The sequence below is a fragment of the Schistocerca serialis genome, chromosome 5 (assembly GCF_023864345.2).
Source record: "Schistocerca serialis cubense isolate TAMUIC-IGC-003099 chromosome 5, iqSchSeri2.2, whole genome shotgun sequence".
NCBI classification, from domain to species: domain Eukaryota; kingdom Metazoa; phylum Arthropoda; class Insecta; order Orthoptera; family Acrididae; genus Schistocerca; species Schistocerca serialis.
In genome coordinates this window covers 751311235-751337823 of record NC_064642.1, presented here as the reverse complement: position 1 = coordinate 751337823, position 26589 = coordinate 751311235, and the positions used below count along the sequence as shown (strand labels likewise).

Sequence of the window (26589 nt, the reverse complement as noted above, 5' to 3'; positions counted from 1 at the left end):
ATTATATAGGTCGCGTGGATTGGCAGTCAGGGCCTCGTATTGTTACCCAATAAAAAAATACTAAGAAAGTGTATTTTTGTGCAAACTTACACTTTAATAAATGGAACAATGCCTATTGACATTAACAAACTAAAATCAGTGTAAATTATAATGTGAGTGATGTTTGCTGCAGGATTGTAGTGCCAGTCGTTTACCAGGTATCGTATTTTGCGAAGTTGTCACACCGGCACTAAATTTTGATTTTCGTGCTCACCTAAATACGCCGTATAAAGAATGGCGTGTTGTCCAGTGTTTGTTGTAGCACACACTAACCCGTAACGAGGCAACTGACCATCACGGGTTGTGTTCAAAATGACCACCGGCAGCGGCAGTGCACACTTCCAGTGTGGTATGAAAAGACTCTAGCGTTTCAGCTTAGGAGTCTGAGCAGGCTGCAGTAATACTCATACGTCGTTGATATCGTCTGGAGAAGTTAGTATGTCCTTTTATACAGCGTCTTTCAGTTTTCCCCACTGTAGAAAGTATAGAGGCGTCAAATCTTGTAGGAAGGGCCGGCCAAGGTGCAGGTCTTCTTCATCCAGTCCAACCATTTGGAAAAACTGGTGAAGACATGCTGTAGTACTTCGTGCGCAGTGTTACCAAACGTTCCCCCTGGTCTGCACTGGATCGTCCTTTAGAATCCGTGGAAGATGGTCTGTTAGGACGCTGTGATACATGTGCGTGTTCAGTGTTCCGGGCCTACGAGCTGATGGTCCACTATCCCACACCACACATTTGCACTCCTTGGACGCTGACGTTCCACCTGACGGCGCTAACGGGGATTGTCAACAGATCAATACTGCATGTTTTGGCGGCTTACCTGACCATGATTAGTAAATGTGGCTTCATCACTAAACAAGATACATGATACATCTGGAATATCCCGTCTTAATCGCCATGTACAAAAATTAACACGATTCTCATTGTCGTTTCCACGCAGCTCTTAATGGAGAGAAATGTGATAGGTATGGAACCTATGTCGATCGAGAATGCGTGGGACACTTTCCTGACTCATGCTACTTCCATGTGCGTTTGCGCGGGAGCTAAAGTGCGGACCAACTTCAAAAGCAGCAAGAACATTAATTTCCCTCTGTTCCGTATTTATTTGTTTCCTTCTGTTACGTTGTCTAGGTATTACAGTAGTACTTTCATGTAAATGATTGAAGAGGTTGATAAATAATTGTTGAGGTGGTTGACGTTGCCACATACACACGTACAAGAACTAACTGAAATCATCCTAAGCTCTCCGTCCACCATAAGTATGTCGGTTTTTTTCTGCACAAACAAGTGTCGGAGTGGAAACTTGTCAAAATATGAAATTTCGTAAACGAGTCGCACTAGAATTCTACAATAAACACCACTGACATTCTGATTTGACTGTTGCTGTATTTACTGTTCAAAAAATTTGCTTCAGGATATCATGCTGCACATAGGAAATAGCCTTAGCAAATTCCCAATATGATTCCAGTGTTAATAACGTTCTACTGATTTAATACGAGAGTTGGAACTTTAATAGTGGCAACTATTATTTACAGCTTGTACAAAATAGATACGTGTTTCTAAGTTTTACTGACCTTCAAAGCAGTCACCAGCATTGTGTATAACCCATTGCCAGCGATGTGGAAGTCGTAGGATACTCTTAGCAGTGCCAGTTGCGTTGACAGTTCGAGCGTCGTGGTCTATTGCCCGACGGATTTGTAGCCGTTCTGAAGCAAATGCCGTGAAGTGTTTCCTTCAGTTTAGAAATCGAGTTGACCTGACGAGGGTTAAAGTCAGGGGAATGCAGTAGGTGGTATAGCACTTAGTAGCCCCATGTGCCAAACAAATCAGTAACGGTTTGCACTGTACGTGCTTCAGTATTGTCCTGCAAAATGATGGTCAGGTCCTGCAGAAAGTGTCACCACCTCAGTCTCTAAGCTGGTCGTAGGTTGTGTCCCAAAAATGAACAGCATAGAGACAGAAGTGATGACACTTTCTGCAGGACCTGACCATCATTTTGCAGGACAATGCTCAAGCACGTACAGTGCAAGCCGTTACTGACTTGTTTGGCTGATGGGGCTGCAAAGTACTATACCACCTACTGCACTACACTGACTTAAGCCCTCCTGAGTTCAACTCGGTTTCTAAACCGAAGGAAACACTTCACGGCACTCGCTTCAGAAGTGCTACAATTTCGTCGGGCAGTAGACCGCGCTGCTCGAACTGTCCACAACTGGCACTGCTAAGAGTATCCTATGACTTCCACATCGCTGGCAACGGGTTATACACAATGCTGGTGACTATTCTTTTTTTCTTTATGGAGTTTCGATTCCCCCTCCCCCCTCTCCCACCCTCCCCTCGAAGGGGGCGGACTGGCAGGAGCTTAGTATCCCGCTCTTCAGTCTACAGAATTTGTTTTAAAAAAATGAAGATAATAAATAATAAAAACGGGCGATAAAATCGGAGACTTAAATGGTAACATGACGGAAAATCGTGGAACTTAAAACATAGAACAAAGGGTTGATGATGCTAATAACATACAGATGAAGCAGACAGGTAAAATAATAGACAGACAATTAAAAAACACGGCAACATGACGGAAAATCGTGGAACTTAAAACATAGAACAAAGGGTTGATGATGCTAATAACATACAGATGAAGCAGACAGGTAAAATAATAGACAGACAATTAAAAAACACGGCAACAGTCTGGTTTCTGTTCGCAAGAGTCATAAAATTCACACCCAGCGACAGCATGATTTCTGCTCCCAACACTATGGAAAGATGAGCAACACTGAACATTCTCTTGAACACTGCCCTAAAAAGTTGGCAAATATTACATACCACAGCCGAGGGCAGACGGGGAATCCTGGACAGATGATGGGAAAGAAAAAGGGGGGGGAAGGAGAGGAAAAACGAAGGGGGGAGGTGGAAACGAACCAATGGAGGACAAGAACCCATAAGAGGGGGGCGGGGGGGGATGCTGGGCAGACACGAAAGGAAGTGGAGAAAGGCAGAGGACTTTGGGGGGGGCGCGGTGAAGGGAGGCAGGGAGAGGTTAGGTGTGGAGTAAAGGGAGGGGGTGAGGATAAATGGAAGGAGAGAGGGCATCATCCGGGAGGAGAAGTTGACGGAAGCCACCTTGGGAAAAGTGTAGAGATTGAGGGTAGGGGGTGACACAATAGTGAAGGCGCGGCAGGGGTCGGGGATGGGAGAGGAGAGGAGCAACCAGGGAGTGAGGGGGATCAACGCGGCGGGAGGTGTAGACTATGCGGATATGTTCGAGGAATGGGAGCAGATGGGGGAAAGGAATGAGGTCTTAGAGGATCCACATGGGGGATTGTAAGCGTATACAGAAGGCGAGGCGGAGTGCATGGCGCTCGAGGATCTAGAGGGAATTATAGAATTTGGGGGAAGGGGGGGGGGCGCTGGTGACTACTCTGAAGGTCAGTAAAACTTAGAAACACGAATCTATTTTGTACGAGATGTAAATAAATACTTGCCACATCTAAAGTTCCAAACCTCGAATATCATTATTGCAGGAAAATTTTTGTCTTTTCAGAATATGATGTCATACATATTATTGTATACGTACAACACTGGTGACTGGTTAAAGCTGAAGTGGATGTTGTGTCGCAGATCGCGTGAACGACATGGACGGCCTGGAGTCGGTGCCGTGTCAGCCGTGGTCGAGCCGCCTGCCCAAGATGGCGCAGCCAGACCTCGACTACATCGGTGAGTACTGGCAGCGCAGCTGAGAAAGTGGCAGCCTTGCCGTCGAAGTAAAATCCTTCAAGGAGGCGTCCCGAAATACTGAATGTTGCATAGGATTAACCAACACTACCGTAAAAGTCTGGATATCATGCACGTATTGGCGAAACCGAAAAGGTTCTTCCCTAGAGACACTACAATAACAAAATCATGCATTTATTTGGAGAAGAAGGGACTAAAACATATTGTTTAAAAAGAGTTGAGGTTAGTAAATGTTAGATAAAGTAAAAACATTTTTCAGACCGGCATGTGGTTGGTGTTTTGAGTGCACAGGTCCTCCTATAACTGTCTGCATAGTTAAGTCACTTCGAAGGTCGGATGGAGGCTACGGGATACGACTTTCAATACGACACGCCTAATAAAGCACTGTGGACTTCCCACCAACATTTATATTGAGGACAACGTATTTCTTTTTTAGGTGCATGAATTGAAACTCAGTGTGCTTGTGTTAAAGACAATCCCTGTGATTAACGTCCAGTATACGCTGAAATGACTACAAGCGAGTAAGTGAACTATATGTCACTGAACTTAATACTTGTTGCATCAGCTCCCTTGTACAACTTCTATGGAAGTGTTAGATGAATTGTAAGAGTGATCTGCGCAGTTTGTGTGCCATTTTCGTTAAATACTGGCCGGAAACAAATTTCGAAAATGAATTTATCGTAAATGTTTGCACCGTTTTCATACCAATCCACTTCATGCTGCGTGCCAATTTATTATTTAAGATGACACGAGGAACTACTTCTCCAAGCCGGAAAGGAGACAGTAGTCAAAGAGTTGCGGAGTAGGTCATCGTCAGCTTGCCTTGCAATGCGATAGGGATTGTTCTTACTAGTTAGCTACAACCGGTCTATCTAAATACCTGCGCACGTATTCTGCAGCAACAGACGAAAACAGGTGAAGAGATAAGCATCGAAGGCAAATTTTAAAAAAAGAACAGGTCCTCAAGATGACTCACCTGTTTATAAAGACAATTTTCTGAATGTAATAGTAATCTACTTGTATTTTGTTGTTTTCTTAAAATATAACTAAATTCCGTCTCTGTGACTAAAGGCTGTTTGTTTTGGTGCCAGATGCATACTGTTTATTTTATTTTACATGAATTTCCATTCCTTGTTTCCCCACATGTACTGCAGTGGAACTGTGTTTGGTTGTCCTTGCACAAATGCGAGTAGCGCATTTGTGTAAGGACAGCAGCTTTCCATTTTATGAAGTAACATGACTCTTCATAGGCGTTGAAGTCATAATTTGTTTCAAATCCACTTCATAACATAAACCACATTTTCAAAAGTCTAATGAAGCATCGTCATCACAAATGAAATGTTTTTGGTTATATTGGTTAGTGGGCACATTAATTATGTGTGAAGCAGGCTGGATGGATGGAATTACAGGTTTATTTTGGCGTCCTTAGCAGCCACAGGATAATTTGATGAGTAGTGCTCAGTTAAAATTACTAGATTAGTTTGTAAAAATGTGGCAGAATAAAAATTGGATATTTTTCTGGAAACGTTCACCTGCAGGCGTGTATGTATATGTATATATGTCTGGAATCTCCTCCAAAATTTCTGTATCCATTTCAGCCAGATTTGGCACACAAACACCAAACTTCACAAGTATCAGCACTGTGGGGTTTTACTTCCTAGGTGCAACAGGAATGTGCAAAACGTGTTTTTCAGCCCCTGAACTGTAGGCTGGCCTTTGTGGCAGGCTTATTGTGTGGGATTAGTATCGACATACCTTCTTTGCTGCTGTGTATCGCAGCCTATATATCAGATGCAAAAAACTGTTATCAAGATCCTGACATGTAGGGTGCCCTACACAACATTCATGCTGTGTTGGAGTTGTATTGGCTTACTTCATCAATCAGTTTAGTAGCAGCTACACATGCAGGTAGACATGGCTGAAGGAAGGCTAAGATGGATAGAGAAGGGAATAGACAGAGAGGGAGGGAAGGAGGAAATGGGTTGAAAAGAGAGAGCAAGTATGGATGGACAGAGAGAGGGGGGAAGGTGGGAAGGAACAGGGTGATAGGGAGCAAGTGATAAATAGTGTTAAGTGGTTGAGGATACAGACAGAGAGTGAGGAGAAGATAGAGAAGGTGGATATATAGAGGGGGCAGACAAGGTGGACAGAGAGAGGTTGAGGAGGGGATGGTTAGAGAGAGAAGGTTATGTATAGAGCAGGTGGGGGGAGGAACTGGCCAGAGAGAAGGTGAGGAAAACACAGAAAGGGAGAGGGACAAGGAAGGAAGTAGCAGGTGTTTTGGGGTAGTAGGGAAATGGAAAGGGTAGGACATTTGGAGGAGATGAACAGAGAGCTGGGGAAGAGAATATGGACACATAGAGAGGGAAGGAAGATCTAGTCAGTAAAACAGGATGGAGCAGATGAGAGGGGGTAGGAGAAGATGAAAGGACAGATAGAGTGAGGAGGAAAAGGTAGATGGAGATAGGAGGACAAGGTGGACAGAGAGACAGAGGAAGTATGAGATGGACACTGAGAAGAGGTGGAGGAGGAGGTGTAGACAATTATGTCAAATACATTTTCACTTGAAACCTTGGGGTAAACAGGCCCATGTGGAGGGAGGAAATAAATAAATATCTAGGCAAAGCATCTTAATGTATATAAAGCTGAGCGTATGTGTGGATATGTAAGAACTTCTCCCAGGCCCCTGGACTGAATTAGGTCACACAAACTTCTTGCCCAGAGAGGATCAACACAAGGGGCTTATAATGCTCGAGCTCTAATATTTACAGATACTTAAGCCCCTGCCGTGTAGGCTGCTCTTTAAGGCAGGTGTGTTCTGATTTAATAGTATCGACCTGCTTTGCAGGGTGGGCTACACCTCAGTGCCAAAAAACAGTTTCCCATCCCACCACATGTAGGCTGTCCAGCACAAAAGGCATGTTTTCTTGGAGTCATATCAGCCTGCTTAATCGGCTGGCTTTGTATGGCAACCTACAAGCCATGGGAAAATAGCGGTTTTCAAGTCCTTGACACACAGGTCAATGCTGCACAAGATGTGTGTTGTGGGATCAGCACCAGCCAGCTTTATTGAGCATTTTTGCAGGGGCTACATGTGTCAATGTGCATGCCAGGAGGAAGGTTGAGATGGATAGGAGATGGAGAGAGATGGCAGGAGGGTATGGATAGGCAGACAGAGGAAAGAAGATACATAGACAGGGAGGGAGGGGGAGGAAGTGATGTACAAAGGGGGTGCAGGAGATGAACAGAAAAAGACAAGGAGAGTGGGCTTAGAGGATATGAAGTTATAGGGATGTGAGGTGGTGGTGGACAGAGAGGGAGGAAGAGCAGATGGACCATGAAATGTGCATATTATATGTGACACATTTACACAGGCGAAGCTAGAAAGTCTAATATGTGTAAAGCAGCACACGTGTGTGTATTAGTATGTCCAGGATCTCCTTCCAAACCCCTAGATCGATTTCAACAAATCTGGCACATGAACAACATACTGCATAAGCATAAGCACAAGCACCAAGAGTTTTATAACTTTCTATGTCCAATAGGAGCTGATACACTCCTGGAAATTGAAATAAGAACACCGTGAATTCATTGTCCCAGGAAGGGGAAACTTTATTGACACATTCCTGGGGTCAGATACATCACATGATCACACTGACAGAACCACAGGCACATAGACACAGGCAACAGAGCATGCACAATGTCGGCACTAGTACAGTGTATATCCACCTTTCGCAGCAATGCAGGCTGCTATTCTCCCATGGAGACGATCGTAGAGATGCTGGATGTAGTCCTGTGGAACGGCTTGCCATGCCATTTCCACCTGGCGCCTCAGTTGGACCAGCGTTCGTGCTGGACGTGCAGACCGCGTGAGACGACGCTTCATCCAGTCCCAAACATGCTCAATGGGGGACAGATCCGGAGATCTTGCTGGCCAGGGTAGTTGACTTACACCTTTTAGAGCACGTTGGGTGGCACGGGATACATGCGGACGTGCATTGTCCTGTTGGAACAGCAAGTTCCCTTGCCGGTCTAGGAATGGTAGAACGATGGGTTCGATGACGGTTTGGATGTACCGTGCACTATTCAGTGTCCCCTCGACGATCACCAGTGGTGTACGGCCAGTGTAGGAGATCGCTCCCCACACCATGATGCCGGGTGTTGGCCCTGTGTGCCTCGGTCGTATGCATTCCTGATTGCGGCGCTCACCTGCACGGCGCCAAACACGCATACGACCATCATTGGCACCAAGGCAGAAGCGACTCTCATCGCTGAAGACGACACGTCTCCATTCGTCCCTCCATTCACGCCTGTCGCGGCACCACTGGAGGCGGGCTGCACGATGTTGGGGCGTGAGCGGAAGACGGCCTAACGGTGTGCGGGACCGTAGCCCAGCTTCATGGAGACGGTTGCGAATGGTCCTCGCCGATACCCCAGGAGCAACAGTGTCCCTAATTTGCTGGGAAGTGGCGGTGCGGTCCCCTACGGCACTGCGTAGGATCCTACGGTCTTGGCGTGCATTCGTGCGTCGCTGCGGTCCGGTCCCAGGTCGATGGGCACGTGCACCTTCCGCCGACCACTGGCGACAACATCGATGTGCTGTGGAGACCTCACGCCCCCCGTGTTGAGCAATTCGGCGGTACGTCCACCCGGCCTCCCGCGTGCCCACTATACGCCCTCGCTCAAAGTCCGTCAACTGCACATACGGTTCACGTCCACGCTGTCGCGGCGTGCTACCAGTGTTAAAGACTGCGATGGAGCTCCGTATGCCACGGCAAACTGGCTGACACTGACGGCGGCGGTGCACAAATGCTGCGCAGCTAGCGCCATTCGACGGCCAACACCGCGGTTCCTGGTGTGTCCGCTGTGCCGTGCGTGTGATCATTGCTTGTACAGCCTTCTCGCAGTGTCCGGAGCAAGTATGGTGGGTCTGACACACCGGTGTCAATGTGTTCTTTTTTTCATTTCCAGGAGTGTATATAGGCAGATTGTTTTTCTCATCTTCCGCTTTGTAGGCTGCACTGCACAACAAGCATGTTGAGTAACAGTTGCCTTATGGACCTGCACTGCTGGGCAGTCTACAGACCTGCACTCCACAGAACAGTCTGCACTGTGCAACAGTGATTTGTGAGATTAATATCAGCATGTTTTATCAACCTGTTTTGCAGAAGCCGCATATGCTGATGATGGACATGAGTGGGGGAAGGTTGAGATGGATGGAGAAGGGAATGGACAGAGAGGGGCAGGAGTACTTGGACAGATAGATTGGGGAGGAGCGGGTATGCAGAGAGGGATACAGAGGAGATGAGAAGAGAGGGGGGAGTAAGAGAGGGGCAGAGAGGAGAGGAGAAAGAGATAGTCAGGGAGACCGTGAAGGAGATGGCCAGAGACTGGAACAAAGAGGATATGGGTATACAGAGTGGGAAGATGCGATGAAAAGAGATGGGAGGATGAAGTGTGCAGAAATAGAGAAGAACAAGTGGATGGACAGCAAGAGGAAAGCAAGAAGGGACTATAGGGGGAGACAGGACATGAGGTGATATGCATAGAGAAGAGGGTCGAAGGGGATGAACAGAGAGGGGGAAGGAAGTGAAAGGGACAGACCAAGATGGGCAAAGAGATTTGGACAGGGAGAGGGGACAAGATAAGGTACATATGGTGAGGGATGGAAGGAGGTGAATAGTGGGAGGGAGAGGGAGAAGAGGATATGGACATAGATGGAGGGCCAGGATGAGACGGATAGCTAGAGGGGGCAGGAAGAGATGGACACAGAGAAACAGGAAAGAGGACATTGTCAAAGAGAGAGAGGGAGGGGTTGAAGTAGATGTCTATAGGTGGGAGAAGAAGATTGTAGAAAGATGGGAGTAGGAGATGGGAGTAGGGTAGAGAGGTGGAGGAGATGACTGTGCACAAAGAGGAGATGGGCTGAAAGTGGTTATGGGGAGGAGGATACAGATGGATGGGTAGAGGGGGAGGAGTAAATGGACAGAGAGAGAGGAGAGTGGCAGATGGGGGGGAGGGGGAGCTGGAGATGGACCAACAGAATGTGGGGAGAAAGGAATGTGTGCATTAAATGTGTTGAAAGCATATGCCACAGGGAAAAGGTTAGTATATAAATAAAAAAGCATGTATGTATGTATATATCCAGTATCTCCTCCTAAACAACTGGACTGATTTCAACTAAATTCTGTGCATACTCTGATTGCTATATAAGAATCAGAAATGTGGGGGTTGAGCCACCTAGCTCGCATATGAGCTGTGACAGGGCAAACAAATGTTTTCTCCCCCCCCCCCCCCCCCCCCCGCCGTACTTGTTGGCTGCTCTGCACGACAGGCATGTTGTGTTGGCAGTATCGGACTTGTAGGGCCTAATCATGCAGATGGGCAGGGCTGAGCAGAAGGGGGAGGGTAAGCTGGACAGAAAAGTGGACGGTGATAACTTTTTCTTTCACTGTTTATCATAATTAGGGTCTGTTTAATAACCGTATTTTATTACACAATGTACTTACATCATTTATTTAGGGAATAGAAGCAGAAGCCACAGGCTGGTATAGCCCATATGAAAGTGCAACAGAGATGCTCGGGGAACTCGTATCACATTCTATGGAAGAGAAACAACATACCTTCACGAGATTCATTTAGGTACAATTATAGAGCAGGTAAAAGTGTAACAGAGATGCTTGGGGAACTCGTATCATATTCTATGGAAGAGAAACAACATACCTTCACGAGATTCATTTAGGTACAATTATAGAGCAGGTATTCGAGAGAGACTGCGACATTTCCGTTGCCACCATTGTGTACCTTGCAATTTCGTTTTGACAATGTGTAGCTGTAGTCAGCCCACACAAGTATTGCTCATCATGTCTACAATTATGTCTACCAGGGGCGCCCAGAGTAGATGGAAAATGTTGATTTGTTTCCTATAACAAACAAAATTATTTTTAAAGTGAAATTTTACGTGCTCATTCCATAGAGCAGTCCCAAATTTGTCTAGTGCGATATTTGTTTTATCGATACGTATTGACAGGGACAGTAAAACATGAACAGTAGTCAGTGGAACTCCAGCAGTGACTGAGTAGTTCAGCTCCATGTCGACAGCAGCCAGCATGGGCCAGGGTGGCAACTAAGTCGCTGCTGGAGTACTGGTTATTCTTTCTGTTTTACTGTCTCTCTTAATACACACCACTAAATCGTATTTCGCACAAGACAAATTTGGTACTGCTCTGTCCAATGAGCATGTACAATTCCATTTCGAAGATCACTTTGTACCATGAAACAAACCAATACTTTCCGTTGGCAATGGCCATTGAGCAGTATTTGTCTGTGCTGATTCTAGCTACATATTACAAAAATGTAATTGCAAATATCTATCGAAACACCAGAGGATATGTGCCTGACGACTCTTAGGAGGGACCCCCTGTATTTATTCATTTATTTATTTAACGTGATCTGATTAGGGCTATCAAGCCCTCTCTTACATAGGACTATGGTTTTACATACAATATATCTTTTTTACATCATAGTTTCATAAGATGTAACTATTTTAATATGACAAATAGTGCTGAAATGATGTGAGTGTCTGATGTGGTAGTGTGGGTAAATCATATTAACTATGAAGCACTAAAGTTAATACTGTCAGTACTTGTGGTACTATGGCTGCTGCCACTAATAGTGATAATAGTAATAATAACAGTAAGAATAATGACAGTGGCACATACAAGAAGAATTTAAATGTGTACAACATAGGTGTAAGTATAGATATAGCGAGTTCTGGGAAAAGAAAAATTAAGGAGACTGCATTGGCCAAGAATACTACGAGAGGGCGAAGATCAGCTTGGAAAAAGTGTTGTACAGGGTAACGAGCAAACACAGGGCAATGGTATTCATTATTGTTACTGTAGTAGATATATCATTAACCGTCTTCTGAAGTTGGAGATGTTATTCAGTTCTCTGCTATAATGTGGGAGGACATGCCAGAAGCTGGTTCCTGCTACTGAGAAGCACTTGGAAAAGCGGCTGAACGATGGAGTGGGACAGAAAGGATCTTGCTCTAATGGCAATCGGCCTTTACGCCATGCCGTTCAGACAGGAGCTTTAAGGCTGAGGAGAGAGATGAATAACATTTTTCATTCATAAAACAATAGGGGAGACAGAGGGTATGGAAATCATTGCGCTTGTCTTCACTCAGCCATGGTAACTGTGCATATGATGATGAAATATGATTAAAGAGTCGAACATCAGAGATACAGTGATCACAGGCATTCATAACAAGTTGAAGGCACCATGAGTCTTCCTGATGAAGGGCTTCTAGAATAAAAGCGGTTTAATCTATAATTTGATGTATAAGCGTTCTTACAAGCTTGTTTTTTAGGTCAGTAGGGAAGAGCGTTTTACATTTTTGTAGGGCATGGAGAATCGCTGATGGCCTCTCCCATACTGAAGTTAGGTGCTCGGCTCAATTTAGATTTTCATTCATTATTATTCACAGAATCTTTGCTTAAGGAGAGAAGTTGATATTTGTCCCATTTTGAGTTAATGATGGTAGGGATGACCAGCCAGCACCACTTGGGTTTTGGATGGGTTGAGCTTTAACCACATACTTTGCGTTCATTTTGATACTTCACACAGGTCGGTATTGATATTTTTGACAGCTGTCTTCAGGTATATTGGTTTTGTACTAAGATACAACTGGATGTCATCAGCGTACATGTTGTATTTACAATACTACGTGACTGATGACATATCATTTACGTACAACGAAAAGAGTATTGGACCTAATACCGGACCTTGGGGGACGCCTGATACTACGTGCCTCCCTTGTGACACTATGGTGCTGGATATGACCCATTCCTGGCGAGACGTCAGGTATGAAGAAATCATTGCACTATACCTTGCGAGAAATTTAGGTTGCTCAGTTTGGCAAGTTAAACGTCGTTTCAGAGGCTTTGCTAAAGTCTAGAAGGCACATGATAGTAGCCTTCTGTGCATGAAAGGCAAGCTTCAGGTCATATATTACCTGTATTGAGGAAGACGTTGTGGCGCAATGTTTACAGAAGCCTGATCGTTATTCCTGTAGTAGGTTGTTTGTTGTTAGGTAGTTTTTTAGCTCACCGTTCAACATTCTAATGCATTGGGCAGTGCAGGAAGAATCCAAATAGGTCTACAATAATATACTGACATCTGTTTTCTGCATAGTTCTAGAACATATTCTGAGCTCGAATACAATAAGTTTCCTAGAGACCGAAAAGCTCACGTCCACGAAATAGCATGGTTTTAGAAACTATCGCTTACGCAGAACTCAGCTTGCCCTTTTCTTTCATGATATAGTGCGAACTGCTGATGAAGGGCAACAGGAAGATTCAATATTTCAAGATTTCCGAAAAGCGTTGGACATGGTACCCCACTGCAAGCTGTATACAAAGATACGAGCGCGCGGAATCGGTTCCCAGATATGTAAGTGGCTCGAGGACTTCTTAAGTAATAGATCCCACTACGTTGTTCTCGACGGCGAGCATCCGAGACAAGGGTATCGCCAGGACTTCCCAGGGAAGTGTGACAGCATCGCTATTGTTTTTTATATACATAAAGAAAGCTTAGACAGAAGTTTTAGTTTGTGTGAGGAATGGTAGCTAGCTCTAAATGTAGAAAAAAGTAAGTTAATGCATACGAGCTGGAGAAACATATCCATAACGTTTGAATACAGCATTAATAGTATGTTGATTCACACAGCCCTGTCGCTTAAATATCTGTGTGTAACGTTTCAAAGCGATATGAAATAGAACTAGCCTGTAAGAATTGTAGAAGGGAAGGCATATTTTCGATTTCGGATTTATTGGAGAGTTTTAGGAAAACGAAGTTCATCTGCAACGGAGACTGCATATACGTACTAGGGCGACCTATGCTTGAGTAATGCTCGAATGTTCAGGAAGTGCACCAGGTCGGATTAAAGGAAGACATTTAAGCAGTTCAGAGGCGGGCTGCTAGATTTGTTACCTACAGGTTCGAACAACACACAAGGATATACTTGGAAGGAGAGACAGCATTGGTCGTATTTTTTTGCTTTATTAACCGCAAAATCGACTTTCGGTCACTTAGTGACAATCCTCAGTGCTGTAATATACAACTTAAATTGGTAGGCACTGGTGTCACCAAGCTTAGAGCGATCACAAAATCTATTTTGCGGTTAATAAAAAAATACGACAAATTCTGTCTCTCCTTCCAAGTATATCCATTATCTGGTCGTGGTGCACAGGACACTCCATGGAGTCGCCAATCAACACACAAGGAACTCAAATGTGAGTCCCTGTAGGGAAGGAAACGTTCCTCTCGAGGGTCACTATTTAGAAATTTAGAGAACCGGCATATGAAGCTGACTGCAGAACGATTCTACTGCCGCCAACATACATCTCCCTTAAGGACGACGAAGATAAGACACGAGAAATTAGGGCTCATACATAAGCACGTGGACAGTCGTTTCCTCCTGGGCCTACCTGCGAGTGGAACCAGAAGGGAAACGGCAGGTACAGGGTACGCACCGCCACGTAGCGTACGGCAGCTTGGGGAATATGCCTGCAGATTTCACAGATGTAGATGTAATCAGAGGGAGCTGAGGCAACATCCTTTTTAGGTAATAGCTTAACTAATACCTCTTTCCAGGCCTCAAAAATGGTTCAAATGGCTCTGAGCACTATGGAACTTAACATCTGAGGTCATCAGTCCCCGAGAACTTAGAACTACTTAAACCTAACTAACCTAAGGACATCACACACATCCATGCCCGAGGCAGTATTCGAACCTGCGACCGTAGTGGTCGCGCGGTTCCAAACTGTAGCGCCTAGAATCGCTCGGCCACACCGGCCGGCTCCAGGCCTCAGGGAATGCACTTGTGGTTAAGGAGTGGTTGAAGATATCTGCTACAGTGGGCAGTAGTGGATCAATAATAAGCTTCATCATTAGGATTGTGTTGCTATCGTGTCCAGTAGATGCTGATCAACTACGCACGATGGCTTATTTGATGTTACTGCTAGTAACATGCCTTAGACAGAATTTTTCGTGGTTGCAGTCGTTTACCCCCATGAAGTATGCAGTAATCCCCTGTTTCGTTTGCGGTTCAGTTGCCGTTGTAGGTAATGTAAAGTACCAGTTCAGTTCATCGGCTTGGACAGTGACAACCGCTACACAGATTTCTCCGTAGCACAGCTTCTCTATTTGTTTTATCGGTTAATACGTGGACATGTCTGAGTTTTGCATTTCTCACAGCTTGACTGATATTGTAAGTAATATGATTTTCAGGCTCATGATGTAGTTTTTATGCTTGATGGGCAGCGTTTCTGAGATTCTTGGGCTGTTTTAATTCTTCAGTTAGCCAAGGTGCAGGTTTCCTTCTATTTTTCAGGTCTTTAGGGCGTCGTATGTGTCAGAAGTTGAGTAAATTTGTTAGTAGATCCATGAAGCTTTCCGTTAATATCAAAGAATGGAATATAAGATGGCCCCCAATCCATTTCCTGTACCTTCATTGCAACTTCAGGTAAGGTAATGCGTTTTAAGTGTCTGTAAGTAGTCAATTGCGATTTCTTCGTGAGGCATTCTAGCGAGTACATTGTGAAAATTGCGTTATGGATGCATATATCAGATGCAGACTTAGAGAGGTACAAATTACTCTGTTTGGGATTTCGTTGTGGATCTGCTCGCAAACCTCGATTTAAAACAAATTTGGCACAGAAACAGCAGGCCTCACGAGTATCAGCACTGTAGAGCTATAACCTGCTAGCTACAATAGGAGCGGGTATAAAGGCAAAATCTTTTTTTTCCTTGCTCATGGCACATAGGCTGCCTTGCGTAACAGGCATGTTGTGTGGGAACAGTATTGGCCTGCCAAATCAACCTACTGCACAGGCAGACTACATGTAAGGGGCGAGAAATAGTCTTCCAGGGCTCAACATGTAGGCTGCCATGCATTACATTTGTGTTTTGTTGAAAAAGTATCGATCGGCTTTATCAATACGATTTGCATGGCAGCACAGGTGCGTTTTGGAAGTAGTACCAGCCTGCTTCATTGATCTGTATTGATGTGGCTACACATGCCTATGAGCATGGCTGAGAACAGGTTTAATACGTGGACATGTCTGAGTTTTGCATTTCTCACAGATTGACTGATTTTGTTCCGCTTCTGCTTGTAAGTAATATGATTTTCAGGCTCAGGATGTAGTTTTTATGCCTGATGGGCAGCGTTTCTGGTAGTCTTGGGCTGTTTTAATTCTCCAGCTAGCTAAGGTGCCGGTTTCCTTCTTATTTTTCAGGTCTTTAGGGCGTCATATGTGGCAGAAGTTGAGTAAATTTGCTAGTAGATCCATGAAGTTTTTCATTATTGTCCAAGAATGGAATATAAGATACACCCAATCCATTTCTTGTACCTTCATTGCCACTTCAGGTGAGGTAATGCATTTTAAGTGTCTGTAAGTAGATCTTCTCGTTTGAACTCATTATTGTCCACGTTTCAGTCCTGTACAAGACTGCATTCCAAATAAATATTTTCAGTGAAGATTTTTTGTTCTTTTCTACTTCCTCACCTTCATCTTCATCAGCATCTTCTTCTTCTTCTCCTTTTTCTTCTTCAGTTCTCAATGTGTAGATTGGTCGGCAGCAATTCTCCTTCCAGTTTTCTCTAATATTCCGAAATTCTCTTCAGTTGATAGTATGTTATCAGTTTTAGACATTGCTTAATCTGCCTTATGTACTGAAGTCTTGGTCTTCCTCGTGCATTCTGCACAGGCACCTTTCCTTCTGTCAGTTGCATAGTGATGGGGCAACGTCTCTATTAGTGGTGAATCCACCGGCCCCTTCGTCCACTGTAAGTTCTGTACTTTCCTTGCATTTATATTTGCTGTTGACACATTTCTGTTTGGCAGAAAAGATTTTCTTACTGTCATCACATTAAAGTCCATCTCGTCGATTCCTCCATATTTCAGATTTTGTTTACTTCTACCATCACCGGTTATTTTCCTGCCCAAATATCAAGACTCGGCTACTTCTTTCAGCATCTCAATTCCTAATCACACTTCCTCTGCATTAACCGATTTATTTCAAGATTCCTTTCTGATACTGATGTTTGGCTGTTACCGATGTTCTTCGTATATCCTCCTCTTAAGAAACTACCCGTTCCGTTCAGCCTGTCTTCCAAGATCCGTGCCACCTCTGGCAGAATTACTATAGCATTGGCAGCACCTACAGTTTTAATATCTTCTTTCTGTTCCTTAATTCAAGATTTTATTGACTGAATTGAATAACGTGGTGGATAGGCTACAAACCTGTCCCACTTCCCGCTCACTTAATGCCTTCCTTTCACGTACATCTGGTGTCAGGACTGCATTCTGGTTTCTGTGTGCACTGACAAATTAATATCTGTATTACTAATTTGATGTAAACACCACTCCCAGTTGCAAGTTGCGTGTCTAGCGGAGTCCAGAGTCTACAAAAATTGACTGAATACGGAAATTTAAACTGCTGCTATAAGCAACTCCTTAAGAGATCCAAACCTACGTTAAAGGCTTAACACAAAATGTTAACCATTAAAGTTAGTATGTCTTGAAGAAGCGTAACTCATGGGGCGCAGATTACTCAGACTATATTCAATCAGTATTTGATAATGAGAGCGATTTCCAACAAAGTTTACACCGAATTTCAAACCTTTTCGAAGCCTTTTCTCGCTGACACCCCCAAAAAATAATGAAATGGAAAGAGATTTATTGTTAGCTACGTCTCTGCTGCTCATGCAGTAAACCTTCAGCGTCAGGCATGCTGTCGAAATTTACCGCGTCTTCAGTACCGAATACGTTCGCGACATACGTTTTGTAGACACAGTGCGGCTCTGTTCTTCTTAATACGCAGCGCGAATTACGCAGAGCCTGTACTCGTGCAGTGAATAATAAATTCAACATAATTAGTGTTTTACGTCTTCAGCCATGAAGGTTTCACACGTTTCACGTCAAATACTTAACACACTAACTCATTTGTGAACTAATTAAGATGTCTGAAACTGTTTCACACATGGGACACTGACGCTTCAAGGAAAGGAACCGATTGTGGAATAGGAGCGGGCTATTGATTAATAAGTAACCATTACAACTATTTTTATACATTTACTATGTGACAACGGGTTTCATACGAAATAACATGGTCAGGTTGTATTGCCAGTTGTCTTCATGACGAAACGCCACAAAGTTGTGCCAGTATGATAACTCAAGATGTCTGGTTATTTTACGTAATGTTAACACGGAACGTTGATGAAAAACACCCACTATTTAAAAGATGTACCAAATCCACAATTCTGAAGGTATTGCGATGAAATCTTGTACCGTGCTTTAGGTGAAATTAAAACATTTACAGTTAAGTTCCTTGGATGAAATATATTGAAGTTTTTTACGGAATTCAAAAAATTATTCTCAAAAAATAAAATATGTACCTTTTTCTCATAAACTGTTCAAGAGATTACTGCAAAATTTTCCTTGCTTCAACTCTTTTTCACATAGTAAACTTATTTCATGAGGTTTTTTAACATATCGAATAGGAGAATTTAGTAATTTTTAATTATAATTCTGTAAGTATGGTATAAAATTCATGCAAAATTCCAAGCGTGGTGCCTCATACCTCACACTTATAATTTCAAAATTTACCCGAGAGGCAATATATTTTGGGTTCGTATTAATAAATGTACAAAATTTCATTATTTTAGCCTTCATAGATTCCGAGAAAGACGTACAGAAACTTAAAAAAAACGTAATTTTCAGGAAATGCAGTTTAAAATTCAACCTAACGGTTTCTCTTATGCTACCTCATCATAAGGCCCCAGATTTGTACTCGTGGTCCTTTTTCCCTTGAAGGGCTCTCTTCTGTCTTGTTCTCTGGCTTGTTTCCTGTACGAGGTCTTCAAGTGACTTTTCAGCTGGAGAGACGCTGGAAATCTATGTTTCTCAAAAATTCCTGAGTGAAATTCTCTATCTTAATTCTCATTCTCTTAATTACTTTCATCCCGCTACGTTCCCATCTTTAAATACAAGAACTGAATCATATGTTGCAGTTCTGACAACTGTAGTAGATGAAAATGTGATTTTAGAGCATTGCTTCTGCATAAACAAGGTAAATGGTTTGTTATTGTTTATAAGATATGATACAGTGTCACAGACGATCTATATATCACAGCGTTCCAGATGTACCCCTTCAAGCTTTCTCGAAAGCGATGCAAGGAACCGTTATTGAGCCAGTACTGAATTGAAGTTTCGAAAAGTGGACGTGGCGGGAAGGTCGCGTCATACATTTAATTATTTTTTAGGCAGTTTAGATGAGATTTCATCATCGAAACTTTGGGAACTTATTGTCTGTGAATTCTACAATTAAATAATGATTAAATTGAAAATTGACATTTACGGTCAATTTTGTTGTATGTCGGATGCTCACAACAGTGATTTGTAGACTTAGAAGCCGTAGACAGAACAGAGTACATGGGCACACTACAGAATATTTGGAATAATTGAATAATCAAACACATTTACTTCTCTTTTGAGAAGCAGTCATGTAGAACATTATAAGCATTACCATTCTCTGAATAAAGTCTGTTGTCAACTCGACAGTAAACTATCTTCCTAGTTGCGGTGGTTCTCGCGGACGTAACTAACTGTGACGTCGTTAGCAGGAGCCGAGCTGAGGACACGACCAGTGTTGACGAACTGGCGCCTGAGCGCTATCGTTGGCTTCCTTGATGGCAGCGCCGGAATAGGGCGCTGGTGTCGCGTAGTGTTCCCGGAGAGCGGAGGTGCCTGAGTTACACATGCTGCCACGCTGGCGCCAACCCTCTGGGTCTGCAGATACTGACGTTCGAGCTGGCCTGGTTTTGACTGATGGCTCTCGATCTTCCACCACAATCGAGTCCATCAACATGAGGTGGCAAATATGAGGTACCCAAGGAGGTGGAAACGTGGGTTCTAATATGCCAAGACTGCTTGGTAGCTGCAACAGGAAAACACAAATAATTAGCAGGAGTACAAAATAAGAAAGTACTTATTACTTAACTTTGCTGTAGTCCATGATCAGTTGGCTGACAATTATAGAAGACACGACTAGATTAAGCGTCTGTAGAATGACATAATTTACAAGTCACAAATCTTGCAGTGACGAACTAATTTCTCGTGATCTTGATGTCGAATCCGGTGAATTTGAAGACTAACTTGGAACGGAGCTACAAAGACTTGATGGTAGCAACGACTGAGCTGCAGACGATAACTAACATCGGCGCTGGCTGACCACTGAGCGCAGCTACGAACTGTAGACTGGCACAACTGCACTACTCTCCTGCTGCACATGAAGTGCCGTAGCGGCGCCTTGCGGCGAGCATAAGTACTGCGACTGGCTGTGTACTCTTTGGCTAACACAGCCGTTCTTCTGTTCCGTTTATCGAGAGAATCGCATCCGGCGGATCGATCTCGCAGGCGGCGGTGTGATCGTATGACTGACGACATCACATTGACGATCAGCGCACAAGTTATTTCTTATGATGACACCGCAAATTTCATGAACGACCCCCTCGAAAGACGAGTGCTGGGCCATGACGATCATAAACCGAAGAGCTAAAGAAACTGGCACACCCCCCCCTAATATCGTGTAGGGCCCCCGCGAGCACGCAGAAGTGCCGCAACACGACGTGGCATGGATTCCACTAATCTCTGAAATTGTGCTGGAGGGAATTGACACCATGAATCCTGCACTGCTGTCCACAAATCCGTAAGAGTACGAGGGGAGCGAAAAGCACGTTGCAAGGCACCCAAGATATGCTGACTAATGTTCTTGTCTGCCGAGTTTGGTGGCCAGCGGAAGTGTTTAAGCTCAGAAGAGTCACCCTGGAGCCGCTATGTAGCAATTCTGGAGGTATGGAGGCTCGCATTGTTCTGCTGGAATTGCTCAAGTCCGACGGAGTGCACAATGGACAGGAATGGATGCAGGTGATCAGACAGGATGCTTACATACACTCCTGGAAATTGAAATAAGAACACCGTGAATTCATTGTTCCAGGAAGGGGAAACTTTATTGACACATTCCTGGGGTCAGACACATCACATGATCACACTGACAGAACCACAGGCACATAGACACAGGCAACAGAGCATGCACAATGTCGGCACTAGTACAGTGTATATCCACCTTTCGCAGCAATGCAGGCTGCTATTCTCCCATGGAGACGATCGTAGAGATGCTGGATGTAGTCCTGTGGAACGGCTTGCCATGCCATTTCCACCTGGCGCCTCAGTTGGACCAGCGTTCGTGCTGGACGTGCAGACCGCGTGAGACGACGCTTCATCCAGTCCCAAACATGCTCAATGGGGGACAGATCCGGAGATCTTGCTGGCCAGGGTAGTTGACTTACACCTTCTAGAGCACGTTGGGTGGCACGGGATACATTCGGACGTGCATTGCCCTGTTGGAACAGCAAGTTCCCTTGCCGGTCTAGGAATGGTAGAACGATGGGTTCGATGACGGTTTGGATGTACCGTGCACTATTCAGTGTCCCCTCGACGATCACCAGTGGTGTACGGCCAGTGTAGGAGATCGCTCCCCACACCATGATGCCGGGTGTTGGCCCTGTGTGCCTCGGTCGTATGCAGTCCTGATTGTGGCGCTCACCTGCACGGCGCCAAACACGCATACGACCATCATTGGCACCAAGGCAGAAGCGACTCTCATCGCTGAAGACGACACGTCTCTATTCGTCCCTCCATTCACGCCTGTCGCGACACCACTGGAGGCGGGCTGCACGATGTTGGGGCGTGAGCGGAAGACGGCCTAACGGTGTGCGGGACCGTAGCCCAGCTTCATGGAGACGGTTGCGAATGGTCCTCGCCGATACCCCAGGAGCAACAGTGTCCCTAATTTGCTGGGAAGTGGCGGTGCGGTCCCCTACGGCACTGCGTAGGATCCTACGGTCTTGGCGTGCATCCGTGCGTCGCTGCGGTCCGGTCCCAGGTCGACGGGCACGTGCACCTTCCGCCGACCACTGGCGACAACATCGATGTACTGTGGAGACCTCACGCCCCACGTGTTGAGCAATTCGGCGGTACGTCCACCCGGCCTCCCGCATGCCCACTATACGCCCTCGCTCAAAGTCCGTCAACTGCACATACGGTTCACGTCCACGCTGTCGCGGCATGCTACCAGTGTTAAAGACTGCGATGGAGCTCCGTATGCCACGGCAAACTGGCTGACACTGACGGCGGCGGTGCACAAATGCTGCGCAGCTAGCGCCATTCGACGGCCAACACCGCGGTTCCTGGTGTGTCCGCTGTGCCGTGCGTGTGATCATTGCTTGTACAGCCCTCTCGCAGTGTCCGGAGCAAGTATGGTTGGTCTGAAACACCGGTGTCAATGTGTTCTTTTTTCCATTTCCAGGAGTGTATGTGTCACTTCTCAGAGTGGTATTTAGACGTATCAGGAGTCCATATCACTCCAACTGCACATGTCCCACACCGTTACAGAGCCTCCACCAGATTGAGCATTCCACTACTGACATGCAGAGTCCATGGATTCATGAGGTTATCTCCAAACCCGTACATGTCCATCCACACGATACAATTTGAAACGAGACTTGTCGAACCAAGCGATATGTCTGCATATATCAACAGTCCAAAGTCGGTGTTGACGGGCCCAGGCGAGGAGTACACATCGAGGCTACACAAGTGGGTCTTCGGCTCCGGAAGCCCATATCGATCACGTTTCCTTGAATGTTTCGCACGTTGACACTTGTTGATGACCCAGCACTGAAATCTGCAGCAGTTTTCGGAAGGCTTGCACTTCAGGATTGATGTTTACCGAATTCCTGATATTCACAGTACAGTCGTGAAACGGTCGTACGGGAAAATCCCCACTTCATCGCTACGTCGGAGGTGCTATTTCCGTCGCTCGTGCACCGACTGTAACACCACGTTCAAACTCACTTGAATCTCAAGATTTTGTACATGGCTGCACGTTCAGAGACCGTGAATAGTTACAATTGAAAGAGAAACAGCCCCCGGTCACTATTTTTAATGAATTAACCGGGTTTCAACACTGCTGGAATTTAAATCAAAGAATGGTCTATATTCTATAACATGATCACAGAATTATGATTAAAAACGTATGATAGAGTATAAGTAAGGAATCATCGTGAGAGACTGGCAGTAATTGTATGTCATTTATAAAATAATAAATATTCCAAAAGGGCATTAGTCACAAAGATATTTAAGATAAAGAAAACTGTGATGGTGAGCCATTAAGGGCTGCTCGTTACTTGCGTGGTGCAGGTTGCAAAACGGACTGAGGTGCCCGCGTTAACAAATGCGGCCAGGTGAACATGGCACTGCAACGAGCGCGCCATCTAGTAGCCGTAGATACAATTAGGCTACTTCACATTGAAATATAGGCAGAAATGATTATAAATAAACAGTATTTGGTGTATAATGGGAGCAATGTTTGTTTGATAGTAGCATACAACATAACATTTTGTCTACATCAAAGCTTATAACAGTAAGATAAAACATGAAAACACCATTATGAAAATGTAGGTAGGACTGATTGACAACTTGTAGAAAGCAATATTGACGTGAAACGCAGCCAAGAAACAATTGATAATTGAAAAACATAGGACTACCTTAGAAGGAAAAGAACATTTCGGCAACCTGCACAAGCAGACCCGAAGTCAGACATCGAGGAACGGCTTTATATCGTTGAAAATATTTTTGTTACGTAGCTGTAGCTGTTCGTTAAGGATGAGGCTATCCTTTCGAGCACAATGATTGAAAATCACTAATTCTTCTAGAATATCTAATCTACGCCCTTTCTTTTCGGTGCGCAAAATGTTGCTATCGCAGATGGCTTTAGGTGAATGACTTGTAATTAGAAGATGGTCGGCAAAAGACGTATTTTGGGGGCTAGTACCATTTTTTTCTTATCAAGTGTTCTTTATATCTGGTAGTGAAGGCAATTCCTGTTTGTCCTATATAGTAAGAGGAGCAAGTATCTCAGGCAATTTTGTAGACACCATAATTTTCTACAAGTTGTCTTTCAGTCCTATCTACATTTTCATAATGATGTTTTCGTGTTTTATCTTACTGTTATAAGCTTTGATGTAGACAAAATGTTATGTTGTATGCTACTATCAAACAAACATTGCTTCCCATTATACACCAAATACTGTTTATTTATAATCATTTCTGCCTATATTTCAATGTGAAGTAGCCTAATTGTATATACGGCTACTAGATGGCGCGCTCGTTGCTCTGCCATGTTCACCTGGCCGCATTTGTTAACGCGGGCACCTCAGTCCGTTTTGCAACCTGCACCACGCAAGTAACGAGCAGCCCTTAATGGCTCACCATCACAGTTTTCTTTATCTTAAATATCTTTGTGACTAATGCCCTTTTGGCGTATTTATTATTTTATGAATTACATATAAGTACGGCCAGTCATTCACAATGATTCCGTACTTATACTCTATCATATGTTTTTAATCGTAATTCTGTGACCATGTTATAGAATATAGACCATTCTTTGATTTAAATTCTGAGGAAGACATTCCTAGCAGTGTTGAAACCCGGTTAACTCGTTAAAAATAGTGATCGAGGGCTGTTTTTCTTTCAATTGTTGTCACTTAAATCTTGATAACCTGCCATTGTAGCAGCAGTAACCGATCTAACAACTGCGCCAGACACTTGTTGTCTTATACAGTATAGGCGTTGCTGACCGCAGTGCCGTATTCTGCCTGTTTACATACCTCTGCATTTGAATAAACACGTCTACACCAGTTCCTTTGGAGCTTCAGTGTATAACCAGTCCGTCCACAGCACGGCGTAAGCATGGCGAACAGTGAACGTACATTATTTGCTGATGAATTAGTTTTGTACGTCATACCAATTTGGCCTCTTCTGCCTCCACCGACAAAAGCACAGTGGGTTGGTGGTGATGATGAGTGGAGCGGTCCCCCTCCCCCGTCTCTTAGCCAGCCCCCCACCCCCCACCCCGAGTACAGAGTAAGCCTGCTGTCTGCACCCGAATGACCTCCGCAGTCCCGACCAGTAACTGCATCAGACCGACAGGAGTAGTGGAGCGGTGCGGGTGTTGGTGGGCACCGCTGCGCCCCCGCACACGCTCGCCTATAATCCGCCCCCACCTGGTCGCGTATAAAAACTTTTATACGCGCAGCAGCGACTGGGGGTGGTATTCTGATTTACGACGGCGCTGCATGGGAGACGCTTCGCCGACTACACGGCTCTCTACCTGTCGTAAAGCCGACCCAGGAACAAAGCGCCTCTGATCCGCGCAAAGTACCCCCCGCCGCTCCCCGCTCTGCTGCGTCGCCCACCGCTCCCCCAGCTCTCGTGTTTGAAGGCCGCGTTTCTCACTGCATGTTACAGATGATTGTACCTCTACTGTATTAAAAGGCTTTATATAATTTGTTTAAAATAGTACTTAGCAAAACACTACTGGCCATTAAAATTGCTACAACAAGAAGAAATACAGATGTAAACGGGTATTCATTGGACGAATATATTATACTAGAACTGACATATGGTTACATTTTCAAGTAATTTGGGTGCATAGATCCTAAGAAATCAGTACCCAGAACAACCACTTCTGGCCGTAATAACGGCCTTGATACGCCTGGGCATTGAGTCTAACATAGCTTGGATGGCGTGTACAGGTACAGCTACCCATGCAGCTTCAACACGATACCACAGTTCATAAAGAGTAGTGACTGGTGTATTGTGACGAGCCAGTTGCTCAGCCACCATTGACTAAACGTTTTCAATTGGTGAGAGATCTGGAGAATGTGCTAGCCAGGGCAGCAGTCGAACATTTTTTGTATCCAGAAAGGCCCGTACAGGACCTGCAACATGTGATCGTGCATTATCCTGCTGAAATGTAGGGTTTCGCAGGGATCGAATGAAAGGTACAGCTACGAGTCGTAACACATCTGAAATGTAACGTTTCCTGTTCAAAGTGCCGTCAATGCGAACAAGAGTAACAGAGACGTGTAACCGCACACCATCACGCCGGGTGATACGCTACTATGGCGATGACGAATATACGCTTCCAATGTGCGTTCACCGCGATGTCGCCAAACACAGATGCGACCATCATGATGCTGTAAACAGAACTTGGATTCATCCGAAAAAATGACGTTTTGCCATTCGTGCTCCCAGGTTCGTCGTTGATTACACCATCGCAGGCACTCCTGTCTGTGATGCAGCGTCAAGGGTAACCGCAACCATGGCCTCCGAGCTGATAGTCCATGCTGCTGCAAACGTCGTCGAACTGTTCGTGCAGATGCTCGTTGCCTTTCAAACGTCCCCATCTGTTGACTCAGGGATCGAGACGTGGCTGCACGATTCGTTACAGCCATCCGGATAAGATGCCTGTCATCTCGGCTGCTACTGATACGAGGCCGTAGGGATCCAGCACAGCGTTCCGTATTACCCTCCTGAACCCACCGATTCCATATTCTGCTAACAGTCATTGGATCTCGACCAACGCGAGCAGCAATGTAGCGAAACGATAAACTGCAATCGCGATAGGCTACAATCCGACCTTTATCAAAGTCGGAAACGTGATGGTACGCATTTCTCCTCCTTATACGATGCATCACAACAATGTTTCACCTGGCAACGCCGGTCAACTGCTGTTTGTGTATGAGAAATCGGTTGGAAACTTTCCTCATGTCAGCACGTTGTAGGTGTCACCACCGGCGCCAACCTTGTGTGAATGCTCTGAAAAGCTAATCATTTGTACGTCACAGCA

The 26589-nt window shown here is 44.8% G+C and overlaps 1 protein-coding gene across 1 annotated transcript in view; it reads left to right on the top strand.

Moving 5' to 3' along the window:
- Nucleotides 1-26589, top strand: part of LOC126481576 (SCY1-like protein 2) — a 691940-nt gene that overhangs the window by 155414 nt on the left and 509937 nt on the right. Inside the window, exon 2 of the mRNA XM_050105436.1 lies at nt 3658-3753. Coding sequence (XP_049961393.1) covers nt 3672-3753 — 82 coding nt within the window. The 5' untranslated portion in view covers nt 3658-3671. The remainder of the gene's footprint in view (nt 1-3657; nt 3754-26589) is intronic.